The sequence below is a fragment of the Mastigoproctus giganteus genome, chromosome 2 (assembly GCF_048544385.1).
Source record: "Mastigoproctus giganteus isolate SK-2022 chromosome 2, ASM4854438v1, whole genome shotgun sequence".
Classification (NCBI taxonomy): Eukaryota; Metazoa; Arthropoda; class Arachnida; order Uropygi; family Thelyphonidae; genus Mastigoproctus; species Mastigoproctus giganteus.
Window position 1 is genome coordinate 214,744,110 of NC_143576.1, and position 16,539 is coordinate 214,760,648.

The following is a 16,539-nucleotide window of genomic DNA, read 5'->3' on the forward strand; positions in this document are numbered from 1 at the left end:
CCATATGTTATCAGCATAACAATGCTCCTTATCACAAAGAACTCTCAGTGATTTGAAGAGAATAATGTTATAAATCTGTCATATCTAACAAATAGCCAAAATCTGCGTCAAATTTAACTTCTTTGTATTGTTTTAAAATTGCAACTGAGAGTGCGAATAAGACATCCTAGTTCAAGCAGAAAACTGGCTGTAGTCTTACGGAAGGTGCAGGGAAAGACTCTCCCCTACACACTTATTGAAATCACAGTTGTAGAAACCCATGGGCTTTATTTATGTATCTGTCAGTTTAATACATGATATTCATCTCTGGATGGAAATTTTGCTAGAAGGGTGTTCATGTGTTCTGACAGTTCATATAGTAGTAAAAGTAGTAATAGACGCATGTGATGCAAGAAAGCAAACATATGGAGCATCAGTCCCCCCCCCCCTAAAAAAAAAAACAATTCACGCAACCATTCCCTCCAAAAGTTTGTTCCAGCAATCAACTACCCGCTGGCTAAAGGCAAATTTATCTATTTCCTTTCAAGGCCTTATACAGCTCAATAAGATCATCTCACAGGTGCCTAGTTTCCAGACGCTGCAATTTGCAGAATTTAAGCCTCTCTTGGTAAGAGGAGCCCTTCCTTCCCCTCACCAATCTTGTTGCCCTTCTCTGCAATTGCACCAGCAGCTCTACGTCCTTCCTAAAATGAGACTTCCAGACCTATACGCAGTACTCAAGGCGTGGCCTGACCATTGCCTTATACAAAGGGATAATCATCTCCTTTTTCCTTCGAGCAAAATTCCTGTATATCATTGACAAAACCCCATGACCTGCTCTGGCAGCCTGTCTGCATTGTACAGAAAACTTCATATCTGATTGCACAATTACACCAGGTCTTTTGCATTCTCTACCACCCTAAGTGTAGTACCACACAGTTGGTACGTTTCTCTGGGGTTACTTCTATCCATATGCAATATTTTGCATTTGTCAATGTTAAACTTAAGTTGCCATTTCTCAGCCCATCTGCCCAACTTTTCTAGATACTGTTGCAGTAGCACACTGCCATTACTGTCATTAACAACCCTGCCAAACTTTGTGTCATCTGCAAACTTCGACATTAAGCCTGATATGCCTTCATCAATATCATTGATAAATATACAAAACAACAGTGGGCCCAACACCGAACCTTGTGGAACTCCACTAATAACATTTGTCCACGAAGAGCAGTGTCCATTGATTACCACTCTCTGTCTTCTTCCACTCAACCACCCTTTTATCCACTGTAGCAACTTACCCTTAATATCATTCTGCTCCAATTGGTACAGTAGTCTTCCATGTGCAACAATATCAAAAGCTTTTCTGAAATCCAAGTATATGATATCAGAATTATATTTTGCATCTGGTTCCTTTGTGACCACATCGTAGTATCCAATCAAATTGATCAGAAAATACTTTTCTTTAACGCATGCTGTGTCTGAATTATTGCTGCAGTCTTGTACAGACAATCCTGCGATAACCAATAACCAGTGACTCCAATATTTTCCCCGGAACCGAAGTTAAACTAACAGGTCTGTAATTACTCATGCCACCCTTTGATCTCCCTTTGCGAATTGGGGATATATTTGCACATCTGCAGTCCGTTGGGACTTCCTTTGAGTCGAAGGACGCTCTCATAATTATGGCTAAGGGTTTGCTTAATTCCTTTGCCGCCTCCTTTAATATAACTGGATAGATCCCATCCACCCTAGGCGCATTTCTTATGTTTAACTTCAGCAATTTCTCCTCCACTTTCCTCTCAGTTATTACAAAATCATTAAGCTCCCTGTTATAGTTTAATAAACTTCTGTCCTCCACTTTCCTACAGAATTTCTCACGTGTGAATGTTTATGCGAAATACTCATTCAGTTTGGCAGATATCTGAGCAGGATCAGATAGGATATGGAGGAAACAAGATATCTGTTAAAATATTGTCAATAGTTCACTTATTATATACATATAAACTTATATAAGTTGTTAAACAATAAACTCTTATTAAAAAATTAACAATTCATTTCTTAGAGGAATTTATTTTGGAGATGCTGACTAGAGAAAGCAAGTAGAGTCCATCTAACGGATTTTCACGATTTAAATGACAGAGTCAATGCAGACAGAATTTGGCATCAGTAGCCCCCGTGTCGTTAAGCACAATACCACCACCACCAACAACAACAACAGCAGAATCAGTGATGCACTGGGCAAGCTGTAGTTGCCCTTCAGATGGTCTAGAGTTGGAGAAATGTATTTCTGCAGCATCGAGGACCTGTTTTCTACCAGAACAAAAATATTCGGGATCAGTTTGAAGAGCATTACAATATCCACTACGGTGTTTGGGAATCAATAATCCTTTTGAGTGAGGGATCTCTTTCAGAGGGCTAATGGTGTCGTTAAAACCCATAGTTGTTATACTTCTATAAAAATGAATTTTTTCTAATCATATATTTTTTTCATCCATTATCTTAGTACATGCCGCAGGATAACGCATATTCATATTGTATTTCTGTGCATTTAAAATTAAGATTATTTATGTTTTATAGGCATCTAAGTTCCTCTGATTTCTGAGAGTGAAGTAAATTAATCGAATTTTCACTTCTAGCACTCAACACGTTTCTTGGAGCACGCTATTTTAGACGATACTTGCAGACTCTGTTTCTCTGCCTTTCCAGAAGTTATCTTTTGGCACATTGCCACTAACTCCCTCAACTACTTCATGCACTCTCTCTCTCTCTCTCTCTTCGATTTCTAGTTGTATTTAGAATTCTGCTTCCAACCGCTTGACACGAGGAAGTGAAACATCTGTATCTCTTTCCACCTCCCCCAAACAGAGTTGCCTATTGTTCCTTTAACACATAGGAATTTGGCATTCCTCCCTCTGTATTTCGCAATTTATATGTTTTTTTTTTACAGTAGTATCATCTTTTCTCTTTTGATTTTCCTCTTTTACCTTTATGCTTACTTTCCCCATTATAATTTGATAAAGTTCATCTATACTTCGTTTTCAATATCCATCTTGTTTCCTCTGTCTCTCCCGCTTTTTTTTTCTTCTAATCTGAATTATTAGTAACACTCCTGTATTCGCTCTCTTGGCCACACTATTATTTAAGAGAAGGAGAATAAATTCAAGAGTGATGACGATAGAAAATTGAAGAGAGAGGGGAAATAAATAAAACAGAGAAGAGAGAGAGATGATTGAGTTCAGCCCACTGCGATTTCCTCCCCAATCACCAGATCTCAACTAACTGTGCACCTGTAAGATGAGGTGGAACGAGCTCTTGGGAGTTATTTATTATACGCGACCATGGAAGGCAGTCCAGTCAACATGGACCAGGATCCCTGTGGCACGCATTCGACACCTCGTTGAGTCCATTCCACGAATAATCCAGGCTGTTATTGGGTAAAACGGGGCGTAATCTTGCTAATAGATACTTACTTAATAAGGTGGCCACTTGGTGTGCAATGCAAATTCTGGTTCAGTGACCAAATTAAGAATTTCGAAAAAAATCCCCCTCAAATGCTTACCTATATATATCATTCATTTAAATTTATGCGCATTTTTATATTTTTTGACAAATAATGATATTTAGACAAGTTAAAAGAACTTTTTCTTTCATGTAGTGTATATATGATCTTCTGAAGGATTGGTAAGATAAAGGGAAAAAATCAAATGAAAAGAATATTAAACAATTGCCGTTTGGGCATTTATCGCTCACCAAACTAAATAATTAATCATTAAAATTCTATTTATATTACTGTACTTGACACAATGCTGTCTAAACATTGTAGTTAAAACTAATATTTATTTACAGTTAGACATTTATTGAGTTAAAACAAAAAAGAGAGAAGAATAATAAAATATTAATTATTTTATAAAAAGATGTCGTTATATGAAAAAACTTTATTAGAAAACAGAATTTAAAAAGTTCTGCCATAATTTTTAATAGCAATATTTTTAGTTCTCTGATAGGATGATAGCAAGTGAGCGAAAGATAATTAATTAGATGTATCATTAAATTTTAAAATTCAGAAGTTTTAAATAGATTGCCATTTTTTATGAATATTGTTAGGAGCATCCTGTTAAGATAAATACTATTTATTAAAATTATTTTTTAATTGAAATATACACTGCCCTACCATTAATATCCGGACACCCCTCCATGAATGGGGAAACAGGTCCTATGCATGCAACACGTCACAGAACCTGCTATAAATATGCACACTGGGTTTTGAACAGATAATTGCAAAAGTGAGCATGAAAGATGACACGTTCAACAGAATTGATCAACTCAACAAATGCTAGACGCCGAGCGATTAACATGGTGTAAGGAGCGCGAATCCTGGACTGTAGAGCAGGGGAAAACAGTCCTATGGACAGACGAGTCGAGGTTCGCACTCTACCAGTCGCATGGCCGTTCCTGGGTGTGCCGAATGCCAGGGGAACAGTCCCTCCTTATTTGTATCCTCCCAACAATGAAGTTTGGTGGAAGCAGTGTCATGGTATGGGGCTCCTTTCATGGTTTGGCTTGGGCCCATTAGTCGTTATCGACAAAACCATGAATGCTGTGCATTACCAGAACAGCCTGGACAATTATGTATTTCCTTCCAACATTATGGCAATACTTCGGGGAAGGCCCATACAACTCTGTATCAACAAGACAACGCGCCATGCCATACTGCTGGGGTCGTAACAGAGTGGTTTGAGGACATGGGTGTGGAAAATTTGGATCGGGCAGCCTAGAGTGCTGATCTAGAGTGTGAACCCTATCGAGCATCTTTGGGATGTATTGGATCAACGGGTACGTGCACGTCGAGATCGCCCAAAGAACAAGGCCGAGCTGGTGGCTGCGTTAAAGGCCGAGTGGAGGAACATATCACCTGGCATTTTTAAAAAGCTGGTTGAGAGTATGCTGCGAAGATTGAAGGCCGTAATAAAAGCAAAAGTTTTCAGCACAAAATATTAAATGGCACAATAAAAGCTCTTTTTTTGTCTAAAGGCAGGTGTTCGGATATTAATGGTAGGGCAGTGTATGTTCAGTATTATTTTGTAATTCACGATAAATTAGTTTTAGATCTTCTTATAAATTCGAACTCTTTATATCGATATCCAATAAAGGTTTCGTTAGTTGATATCTGAAAGTATCAAAATGCGCTAAAGAAAAATAATGCTTAATCGAATTGAATTAACACTTTTGTACAACATGCGATAATTTCTGCCAACAGAAATAATTTTAAGAATTTCCAGAAGTTGGTATCTCCTGTAAAAGTGATCTATGGTTCCCTCAGACATTCCTTTGTGTTATTATTTAATTTGGAGTGGGTGTTCTTGACTTTTGGATTTATGCATGGGTGGGCAGTCCTTGTGGTGTTCCTGGCTGCAATTGCGCATTAACTTTTGCAGGGTTTTGTACCACTCTAAGTATCGTCTCTTGCTAGTTAATTTAATTCCTTTATGTACAATTTAGTTTGATTTTTATTTAATTAGGCAACAGTAGCGCTTCACAAACTCAACTTATTGCAGTTAGCAGCAGTTTTTCGCACGTGGTATGAAAGTATTAATTTAATTCCGTTAACCATAGCACAGTGGCTTAAATCACCGTCCACCCCATCCTGAATGGAAGAGGCCTGGGTTTGAATCCTTTCAATAACGAGAAGAACTGTTATGAGCTTTTTTTCACTCCGTGTCTGAGTTAGTTGATCTCAGGCGAAGAGAGAAAGGTTTCTCCTTCCCGTAAACCTGATTTTTCATCCAGCAAAAGAATCAAACCTAACATAGAATGTACACAATACAATGACGCCTCAGTTGCTTTGAGAAAATAATAGATTATTCTCAAAATAATCTATTTTGAGAAAAGATTATTTTTTTAAGTTGTTAGTTATATTTTTGAGATTTTCCTGTTCTGTAAAATCTCCTCAAAAGAGGAAGCGCTTAAATTTTAGAAAGGTTATTTTCCTTCTACAGAGAACACAAGAAAATCTTAGTACTTTTAATAGCTTGCTACTCTGTACCCCCTCCACTCATCACTAGGCGGTTGGAATTGGCTTTTTGACATACCATGCGTGGCAAGGATGACGTTGACCTAACAAGAGAGACTACACCGTGAGTAAGGCGGCGAAACGGTAATTGTAGTGACTCAGATAAGCTATAAGCGGAAATTCAAATGCATCGCAAGGTGACTTTAGCTTTGACGTAATATATTAGTTCGTTGAATATCGTTAGAAGTTGAAAAACTCTAAAAACTCTTTATATATTTTTGCCTCATATGTATTACTATCCATATCACTCTTCAATGATTATGATAGAAAGTTATCGCAACAACGCAGTGAAGGAGTTGGTCTTCACTGCAGGCACACAGAGTGCCTTGTTCTTTTGCACTTTGTGAGAAAGGCCTAAATTCGATTTCACTGTGTATGGGAAGAACTTTTGCTGGCTTTTTTACACACCGAGTTGTTCAGTCTCAGTTGACGGTGTCATGCTTCCCCCACAAGAAACTCTGGTTTTTCATCCAGCAAAAATCAAGTTCATCGTAGATGGATGCACACCGTTTACGAATGCAACATACTAAGGACTCATGGCGTTATTTATCTTCACTTATTGTAAAAACCAACACGAACAATCTTCACTTATTAGATGGATGGCCTTGGTTAATTATAATGTGCCCTTTAGTAATTCGTGTAAACTTAAAAACTGACATCCGTTTTTCTCCCTCATAGATTTTTTCCTAAACATTACATCTTTTGTATTTTCGAATAAAGTTCGCAAAACTTATATTACTTATTCATTATTACGTGGTTGGCCATTAGTCAGCCATTTTTAGGCACTTCGCTTATAATGTCTGTGCTGTATCTTATATTATCTCTATCTTGTGAACTCCTCTGACCGTGTGGTCGTCCCGAAGTATAAACAGAAAATTTATTTATTTATTGTATAATTGCCTGTTGTCTTCACCATGTTCATCTTGTCTGTCTGTCAGCATTTAATGACTCAACTCGCGATGGACAGATTTTCATGAAATTTTACATCTGGGTCTTTGAGAAAAAATTTCAAGCTATAACAAATTTCATCAAAATTGGACTAATAGAAATCCGTCAATTATTATTTAATATTTTCATACGTGTTACATTGGTCATGGTTTCTCAATCTGTGGTACGCGATTCTGTAAGAAAAAAATCAAAATTAATTTCTGGCAGCATTTAATAACTCAACTTCCAATGGACAGATTTTTGTGAAATTTTGCATTTGGGTCTTTTAGAAAGACTTGTCAAGCGATTCCATTAAAATTGGACCAATAGAAATCCGGCAATGATTATTTGCTTTTTTCGTACATGTCACCTGAGTCACGGGTTCTCAGCTTGTGGTACGCGAATCCATAAGAAAAAAAAAACTAAAAATCAAAATGAATCACTAATACATAAAAACGCTGACATAAGTATCATTAATTTTATTTTGATAAACTACGAAGTCGAAAGAAATACTGAGAAATGGTTGACCTGCATCTAGCTCACCATCTTAATTACAGTATTCCAGCTCAAGAAAATATCTTTGGTAACATGATGATACAGAAAAACAGACATCCATGTAGGACATTCCCTGCTTGATATTAATCTCACCGTTCTCAGAATTTGTTGTTCGTCCTACTCAATAGAATTTCTTAAACTTTTAAATTTTATGTCGGCCTGTCCATCAATGATCGCTAAGAAGATAATAAGGACCAATAATTGTTCCGGGTCCACGTCAATTCATTGCAAGACAGTACGTTATACGACAGTGTGGTGCGTGACAATTCGCTGTATGCGATAATTTGGTGCGTGATAGTTCGGTGCACGAGACAATTTGGTGAACGATATCTCGTTGCATGTGACAATTTGGTGAAAGACAATTGGTGGCTACGACAATTTGGTGTATCCGCGACAACCGGGTGTATCACACAAAGGAAGAATGCAGAAATTTAGAAAAAAAGAAAATGATATATTTTTATCCATTTATTTCGTATAAAAGGATTTACGCCGGTTTTTCTCATGGGCAGGTTGGAAATTGAGTACGTGTATGTTTCAGCATGATTCCCTCCATAATATAACACCTTTAATCCAGATAAGATTATTTATTATATATTTTTAATATATTTATTCAGTTGAATCCTATTTTTTTCCAGGTGCACGAACTGGTTGAGGGTCGGGAAGCTAGAAGAAAATTACAGGCGTAGAAACCAGGTGAAAAGAACAGAAATGAAGATTATCACTGTGAAAGTTGTTAAAGCCATACGCGTTTAGCAACATCGACTGATTTGGAGTTGCGAAGCCAGAAGAAACTCATATACACTCATGTATGCAATCTCCAGGGAAACTTAAACGGCCTACCCTAAACCCATACTCGGTACTAGCTTACTACTAATTTCTTTCAAGAAAACTATAGCGCCGTTGCATTGGACTTGGCTCTAACCAAGTTATTGGACTTGGGTTATAACTTGATCCAAGCATTGGACTTGATTAGAACTTGGTCCAAGCATTGGACTTGATTAGAACCTGGTCCAAGCACTGGACTTGATCAGAACTTCGTCTAAGCATTGGACTTGATTAGAACTTGGTCTAAGCATTGGACTTGGTTCTAACCAAGTTCAGTAGAGAGCTCCTGACATGCTGATTTGATTAAAACAATGGAATGTACTGAATCCCGGATGCAAGACTTCCACCTATACAAAGAGACATGCCATCTACTGGTACAGAATCCCTGTGCTATTTACTGTTCCTTATGAAGAAATCGATATTAGTCACAATCCAGAAGAGTGGCGTCATTTCATAGAAAGAGATCGTGTTTGAAAGCTGTATTACTTCACAATGAGGATATATTCCCTTCGTTCCCTTAATATTAAATATTACGCAAATTGTGAAAGGTGTTGGAGAAGAACAAGCCTGATCAATATAAATGGGATGTCCGTGGGGGACTTTAAGATGCTGAGGTTTCCTTCTGAGTTCGCAGGGATTTCACTAAGTTCCCTTGCTTTCTCTGACTCCGAGATCAGCACTACAGAAGAAAATGGTCTTCCTTAATTATGTTGCAGTCTGGTCCACACAATGCAGTAAACAATCCCTTGATTTCTAGAAATAAAGTTTTGAAATAAAGAAATGAAGTCATGCGTCTACCACTCCATATCTAGAATGAGATTGGTCTATAAGTTAAGCAGATGCAAATGTTAAGCAGATGTTAAGCAAAATGATTGATGCTGAGCGAAATACTTGAAAGTTATTTTCGCTTTCTAGTGAATTGGTAACCTTAAGAGCAAATATTATAAAGAAGTAGTTGACAGGATGATTGAAAATTATGGAAAATGGGATGCAAATGTCAGTTTAGCTTTATCATCCAACCAGTGAAGGTTGGATGATGGGCAGCTGTATATGATTCTTGGCTCTGGATGATCACAGTGACTAAGGTACGGAATAACTCTGAATGAAATTAATGAATCATTCCTTTTTTTTTTTGAGGAAACAGTACTGACAGAGCTGTTATAGTGATAAGTAAAATATACCTTAATATGTTTACGACCTTTTAATGACAAAATTAAGGAGAAACTTTGGGTTGAGTTTGTTTAGTATAGCGTCGAGGCAACCAAGGCCATGAAGTGTCAGTATATTGTGTATGAGCATGTATTCTATGGATGGTTGATATTCAGCTTTGCGAGATTTTTTAATATAGAAAATATAAAGGAAAACATAAAAGAGTAGCGATCGTAGCCACGGCTATCCTCTGTGTAACCCTTTAGGTTATTCCCAGTGGAGCAACTTAAAGGGCACGTTATCTTACGAAGCCAAGGACACTACAGAAACTCCCAATTGCACTGCACCCCTTAAATGGAAGTAAAGAATTTTAAATTAAGCAATTAATATTTAAGTTATAAATCCTCTTATGACTTTTTGCGGTTCCTATGGTTTGTCATGTCTATTGGTTGCCCTGGGTCTGCGCGGTAGCGCAATGGTTATAACCAACGTCCACAATGGATGGGAAAGCCCGAATTCAAATCAATCCTGTCAATGACGCAAGGAACTTTCATGGGCTTTTTCACTCCTTGACTCAGTTAGTCGGTCTCAAGTATGGACAGAAAGGTTCTTCACTCCCTCCCTTCCAAGGAATTGAGGTTTTTCGTCTAGCAAATCGACCAGAGAACACGCAATTTATGGACATAGTACTGATCTGTATTAGCCCTGTACATAGACATTTGCATTGAATTAATCCGTTATTATGGCTGCAAACCATGGGTTACAAATTGAAAATAAATCGATAAGTCAAGCTGTCATCCATTGAAATAATATCTAAAGTAATATTAATATTTGTGCGTATTAATTTAATTAGGTTTTTATCATATTATATAATTATAAAGCTACTTACTTTGCCAAAACTACCCTTTCCCAGAACTTTCAGGAAATGGAAGTCGTCTACGGTATATTTTTTAAATCTTAACTTGGTTAAAGCTGGTGACGTTGTTACTCCAACTTTTTCTGTAGATGGTGATGATGTTACCTTAATCTCATCTGCTCCACTCGTTTGTTCCCAGAAATGATCGTAGCTGTCATCTGAGTCAGTACTGCTAGGAGTAGATGGTTTCTGTAGAGTGAAGGGTTTGTTGTCTTTTTCAGCTGGCGGAACTGTCTTGTGGATGGCAATTGGAGGCGAGACTATTTCTTAAAAACAAAAATTCCATTAAGTAAAAGAACCTGTTGTTATAGATATAATTACGATATTGGGGAATAAATTTGATTTTTGCCGAATATTACCTAAACCATTGTATTGTTAAAAATTCACAAAAGCAATGGTTTTCTAATCAAAGATAACTTCTCAATTCCTGATTCAGATTGCAAAAATAGTTTCAATAATCACAGGTCAAAATTCAAATATTTTATACAAAAACACCTGAAAACCGGTGAAAATATTCAAACTAAATAACGGTTTATGGTGAAATCACTCTGAAAATGTGTATCTTAACAAAGAACTGGGCAATCCGTTGCTAATTTTAGCGGCTCGCAAAACCAATAGTCTATAAGCAAATGTGAGATCTTCTGGTTTTAGTTTTAAGAATAAGATAAAGAATAAAAAATTCCAATCTTGAGAGCAGATGTCCCCGACTTATCATAGTGCATCTATAAGAATAAACCGTTTAGATGGGCTTATAAAATCAGAATTAAACATGAACCCTCTCCCTGGACCAACGAAATATACTCTGAAAATTTGGTGTTGATCTATCTTTTCCTTTTGGAGTAATGTCGTACATCTTAAACCAACATCGACTTCCACTGGGTAGAAATGGAAAGAAGGGAGTCTATCCAATTGAACCTATAACCTTCCCGTAGACTATGAGAACATGGGTTGAAATTTTGGTATCGATCTGACTTTTACTTCTCAAGTAATGCCCAAACATCCGAAACATAATATGTTTATAAAATAACTTAATTATTCAAAGATATAACTACTGTGAATGGTAAAGGTAAATTCTTTTTCAGTGTGACCAACTGATAATGTTATCAACTGCAAATTCTAACTGGGAAATATTCAGACAAGTAATCGTAGAAGCTACTGAGCTTTTTATACTAAATAAGAGATATTGTTCAAGGTTCAAAACTCATGTCGGATGTCAGATGAACTAATGAGACTATTAACAAAGAAGAAAATGCATGGGATGATTATAATTTAGCACGGGACACAGAAATCCGCAGTAACTACGAAATGGTCTGCAACCAATTCACTAAGGTTAGATAAACTAAGGCAGATTACAAGAAGTCATTAAGAATGCGAAGGAATATAAATTTTAAAAAATTCTATGCTCGTTTAACACTTTTTGATCATCTTGTTCAGGTTGCTGACAAACTAAATAAATATTTTGCTTCTTTCACGCATGAAAAAATACTTAGTGTTGGGATCCTAGGTATACCAAGATATACTAGGAGCTAAATGATTTTACGGTAACTGAGAAGATAGTGGAAGAGAAATTGCTGAAGCTAAAAATAAATAAGCACCTGGGATTGACGGCATATATCCAATTATGTTGAAAGAAGCGCAAAAGAGGTAAGCAAACCTTTAGCATCCTTTAGTTCAGAGGGGGTGAGTAATTTCAGACTTGTAAGCGTGACTTCTTATTCCAGAGAAAATAATAGTCTGTGGTTAAAGAAACAATTCAGGCCCATCTTAACAGGATGTAGTTATACGGCAATCACATCATGGATTTGTTAAGTGGAGATCTTACGTGATCAATCTCTTTAGCTACTATGATGCAGTAACAAATAAAATGGATGAAAAATAATTTTTACGTCATATACTGTACTTGGATTTTAGTAAACCTTATAATACTGTTCCACATGAAAGACTACAGCTTGGAGCATTGTCATTAGGGGAAGATTTTTGCTGTGGATAAAGGAGTGGTTAAGTGACAGAAGACAGTTGTTATTAATGAGAATTGCTCTTCTTGGAGTAATGATATTAGCAGATTCCATTAGAGTTGAGTGCTGGAACCCGCCTCACTGTTTTCGCTATTTATCAACGATATTGACAAGGCATACCAAGTTTAATATCTAAGTTTACTGATGATGCAGATGCTGGCAGAGTGGTTAATGACAGGTATCAAGGTATACTGCTGCAACAAGGGCTAAAGAAATGAGACAGATCGCTGAGTTCTCAGTGGCAATTGAGGTTAATTAATATTGACAGATGCAAGCTGCTGCATATGGACAACAATAATCCCAGAATAAAATACAAATGGTCGATAAAGACCTAGGGGTAATTGCGCAGCCCGACAAAAATTTCTCTGAGCAGCGCACACAGGCGCTCGACAGCCCATCGGCTTCTGTCAATGATATACAGGAATTTTGCCAGCAGGGATACGGAGGTGATTAAAGAGATCAAGTAAAATTGAGCTAGCACCTGACTTTTAAAAGTAGCTAGAGCAGCTAGCATATTCTTTTTCTAAAAAAAATGTGACATTTTATTTGATAACATTTCGTATCCTATCATCGGTAATTTTATTCACTTAGTTATCCATGCTATCTATATTTTTAAATACTGTATAATTATTCGCCCCTGTAAAACCAGTTTCCCAACATTATGTAGAGCGTATACAAAGAATTTCCCATGAAACATACTTTGTAGCTTTTTATTTACGAATGCCAAAAATGCAAATATTTCGGTGACCTTTCTCTTATTTCTATTATCCATTTATATCAAACAAGTGTAGCAACAATTTTCTTCATTTAAAATTTTTTGAAGTAACTTCAAATATTTATAAAACAAAGAAATTAATTCATCAGCTAATTTAATCATTACGATAATTTTAATAAATATTACAAGCGTTTATGTATTTGAAGGGCGTTTATGTATTTGAAGGTACTGTCTGGTCATTTTCTTGGAGGGAATGAGGACTTGTGCGTTGGATCTTATTTATGCAACTCTCGACAAAAGAACGCAAACACTTGATGTATGATGTATGCAAGAGACCTCTATAAAGATTCTAATAGGAGGGGCTAACTGTACCTCATTCTACTCCTTAACAAAGGGAGGAAACAAAGCTACAATATAAAAGATAGTTAAATTTATGAGATGTTACAAGATGGCTGTTATTCTAGTATTCCAAAAATGTAGAAATGAGAAAAAAACAGTCACCAAAAGAGGGAGATCCAAGAAAGGGGAGAAAAGGCAGAAAAAAAAAAAAGCTTCCTCTTCATTTTGAAATGCATTCTTTCAAACGCCAAAAACCATCAACAGACCGTCACCTTTGACAATTTCGTGGCTCTCACACTCTGGCAGTTTTATGAAAATGGGTTCCCCGCATTCCAGCAAGAACACGTTTAGTACGAAGTGGAAGGCCTCATCAGGGACAATAGTTTCTGCTCTTAGTGTGCAAGGAACTGTTCGAGAGTGTTTCACGATCGATTGATGCTATTGTTAAAGCCAAAGGTGATAATATCCAAGTACTTTTGCAGGTTATATTAACTCAATTTTTGTGCTAAACGATATCCATCTATTCACTCACTAGCCTATAGAACAGTGACTGAATAGATGGGATTGAGAACTGATGGTACTCGATAGGACTAAGGTTCAGATATATCTTAGCTCAGTCCTATCGAGACGCATTACTGGATATTTTAGTGTTGACATATTTCTGAGAGACGTTCCATATCTGTAGGGCTGTTCCGATGGATACGAGCTGTAATTAGTAGCTGAATACGAGCTGAAGGGGGCATCCCCACAGTACGAAAAATTGCGTGGTATGGAGATTAGCCATACATACAACAGTGAAGCTTGTCTCCATATTTTTGCTACAAATGTAAAAACATATACTGTGCATTATGTGCAATAGTGGACGGGTATACCGTATTTTAAGTAAGACATCCCAATACACCAAAGGTGAAAACAGATTAAGTCATTGAGAAACTGAATGTGCTTCCAAATGGTAGCAGATTATCCTCCTCATGAATCTGAGACGATTAAGTTAAGATGAAACACCGTAGAAACAATCTGTCTACGATTTATTGTAAATTTAGTTTTAGAGAGAGAGAGAGAGAGAGAGAGAGAGAAACTCAAAAGAAACAGCAATAAACGTTTTTTTATTTTCCTAATGAATCCACAGAGAATGGAATTATAACCACAAAAAATCAATTACCTTTTTTTACTGTTGCTAAAACTTCTGACAGTAGCTTCTGATTAACTCCACATAAATTTGGCATATGTTTTTCGCACTTCTTATGGCAGTTTACTTTACATTCTGAAAGAAAATAACAATTGTTACGCGAGCATTTCTTGTTTAGGATTGTAATTCATTCTAGTCTCTTTACTTTTCTTATATCTTGTGATGGTTTTTATTATTTTTTTACCGAAAAACTCTAGATAGAAAACCTCTTGGCTTTAGAAATGGAAGACTACAAAATATCTACATGTATTTACATATACGGCAGCTCAATTAGAGTCATTAATCTGAGAGTGACATATTAGAGTATGATTAATTTTAGGTGGTAATACAATGCAGATATTTGCTTAAGACTGCATTTTTTGTTTTATTTTCTTTCTTCAAGGACTTTCAACTTATTTTCAACGCCGTATATAATATGTGTGTAAATTGTGTGTATTCTGTGATTCATTTGCTGTTTCCTGGGAAAAAACACAGTTTCCGGGAGAAAAAACCATGCTCCCTCGCCTGGGACCAACAAAATCAGCCATAAAAATTCCTCGCATCGTTAACAGGATTCGTTTTTTTCCGCCCGATGGAGAGGACAGAATTATACCAACTGTGTAGATGGGATTGAGGAAAAATATCATCGTAAGTGGCCCTATGAGGGCCACTTGCGATGATTCACCAGTTTTTTTGTTTTTGCGCCAAAGTAGGACAACGAGGCGTCAGCATATCGAGTCTGTAAACTGAGTGCATTCTATGGCTGGATTGCGTGTTTTGCTGGATCAAAATTGAGTTTCCGGATGAAAAATCCGTGCAATCCTCCCTCACGGTCGACTAAGTCGATTGGGTAAGGCCATAAAAAATAAATATTATATCTTGATAGGATTCAAAACTAGGTATTTTCACCAGGTGTGGAAGGACAGCGATCATAACCACTATATTATCCGCAAGGGCAATTCACAAGCTGTACTATTCCTGCTGTTTATTGCAGATGATTACATTTTTTCTCTGCTTTTATTTCTATTATGTTCTCAGAAATATCTAACCACAGTAGTTTCCTTTAAAAGGAATATTACCTTCTTTCTCTTTCTCGAGAAAAATCCACAAACTTGAGCGCAGTAGTCATACCATGCTGTCGTGCTCATGAAAAGAGATGTATACCTTTCTGTAATCTTGGATAGCTATTATTATAATTCTCTATATTTTATTGCTTTTATTTATTACATATCAGTTTTAGAAGTAAAAATTTTACATATATTTTTATTGACTGTTTTATTTTATTTAGAAATTAAATACAGTAGTTATTTAGATCATCTTACAAGTTTTTCAGTGGACCTCGCCTGAATCCAGCTTGGAGTTATTGAGTGATTTTAGCAGACTGTTGTAGTTTTACTTGTAGTTGGCAGATTATCAGGACTTTCGGAATCCCTCACATAGAGGTTTCAACTTTCTGGTAGTGTAGTAAGGACCTTGACAACCTTCAGTTCCTTCAGATAGTGCTCACGCTTTGGATGAATCATTTGACCTTTCACTGGAAATTTGTTCAATGCATAATGACTGTCTTCCTATGTTTTTTTCCCCCCTAAACAAACCATGTTGGATTCTATTTCGGGTGCACGGTGATGTAGTACATGAATGGTTTTAGCCTCGGTACTTCATCAGTTTTCTAACTTCAGAAAAGTTTGAGTCGGTACTATTATCATATAATATAAGAAACTTTTCTAATTTAATCATGTAAACACTTTCGGGTTATTGATATTGCATTAACCACAACGTTCGGGGACAGACGCACTCGTTTTTCTTACAAAGATTAAATATAGAACTGGAACTGTTTAGCTCAGAGGACAAGACGTCACTATTTAGTTTGTTTAGCAAGAA

The 16,539-nt window shown here is 36.6% G+C and overlaps 1 protein-coding gene across 6 annotated transcripts in view; it reads right to left on the reverse strand.

Annotated features, from left to right (window-relative positions):
• Positions 1-16,539, reverse strand: part of LOC150090076 (uncharacterized) — a 99,457-nt gene that overhangs the window by 47,920 nt on the left and 34,998 nt on the right. For 3 of the 6 annotated variants that reach the window (XM_090389749.1, XM_090389748.1, XM_090389753.1), the window contains exons 2-3: positions 14,653-14,754; positions 10,395-10,687 (exon numbers count right to left, since the gene is read on the reverse strand). In XM_090389749.1, coding sequence (XP_090245875.1) covers positions 10,395-10,687; positions 14,653-14,754 — 395 coding nt within the window. The remainder of the gene's footprint in view (positions 1-10,394; positions 10,688-14,652; positions 14,755-16,539) is intronic. The other 3 variants (XM_090389750.1, XM_090389752.1, XM_090389751.1) reach the window with 3 other exon arrangements.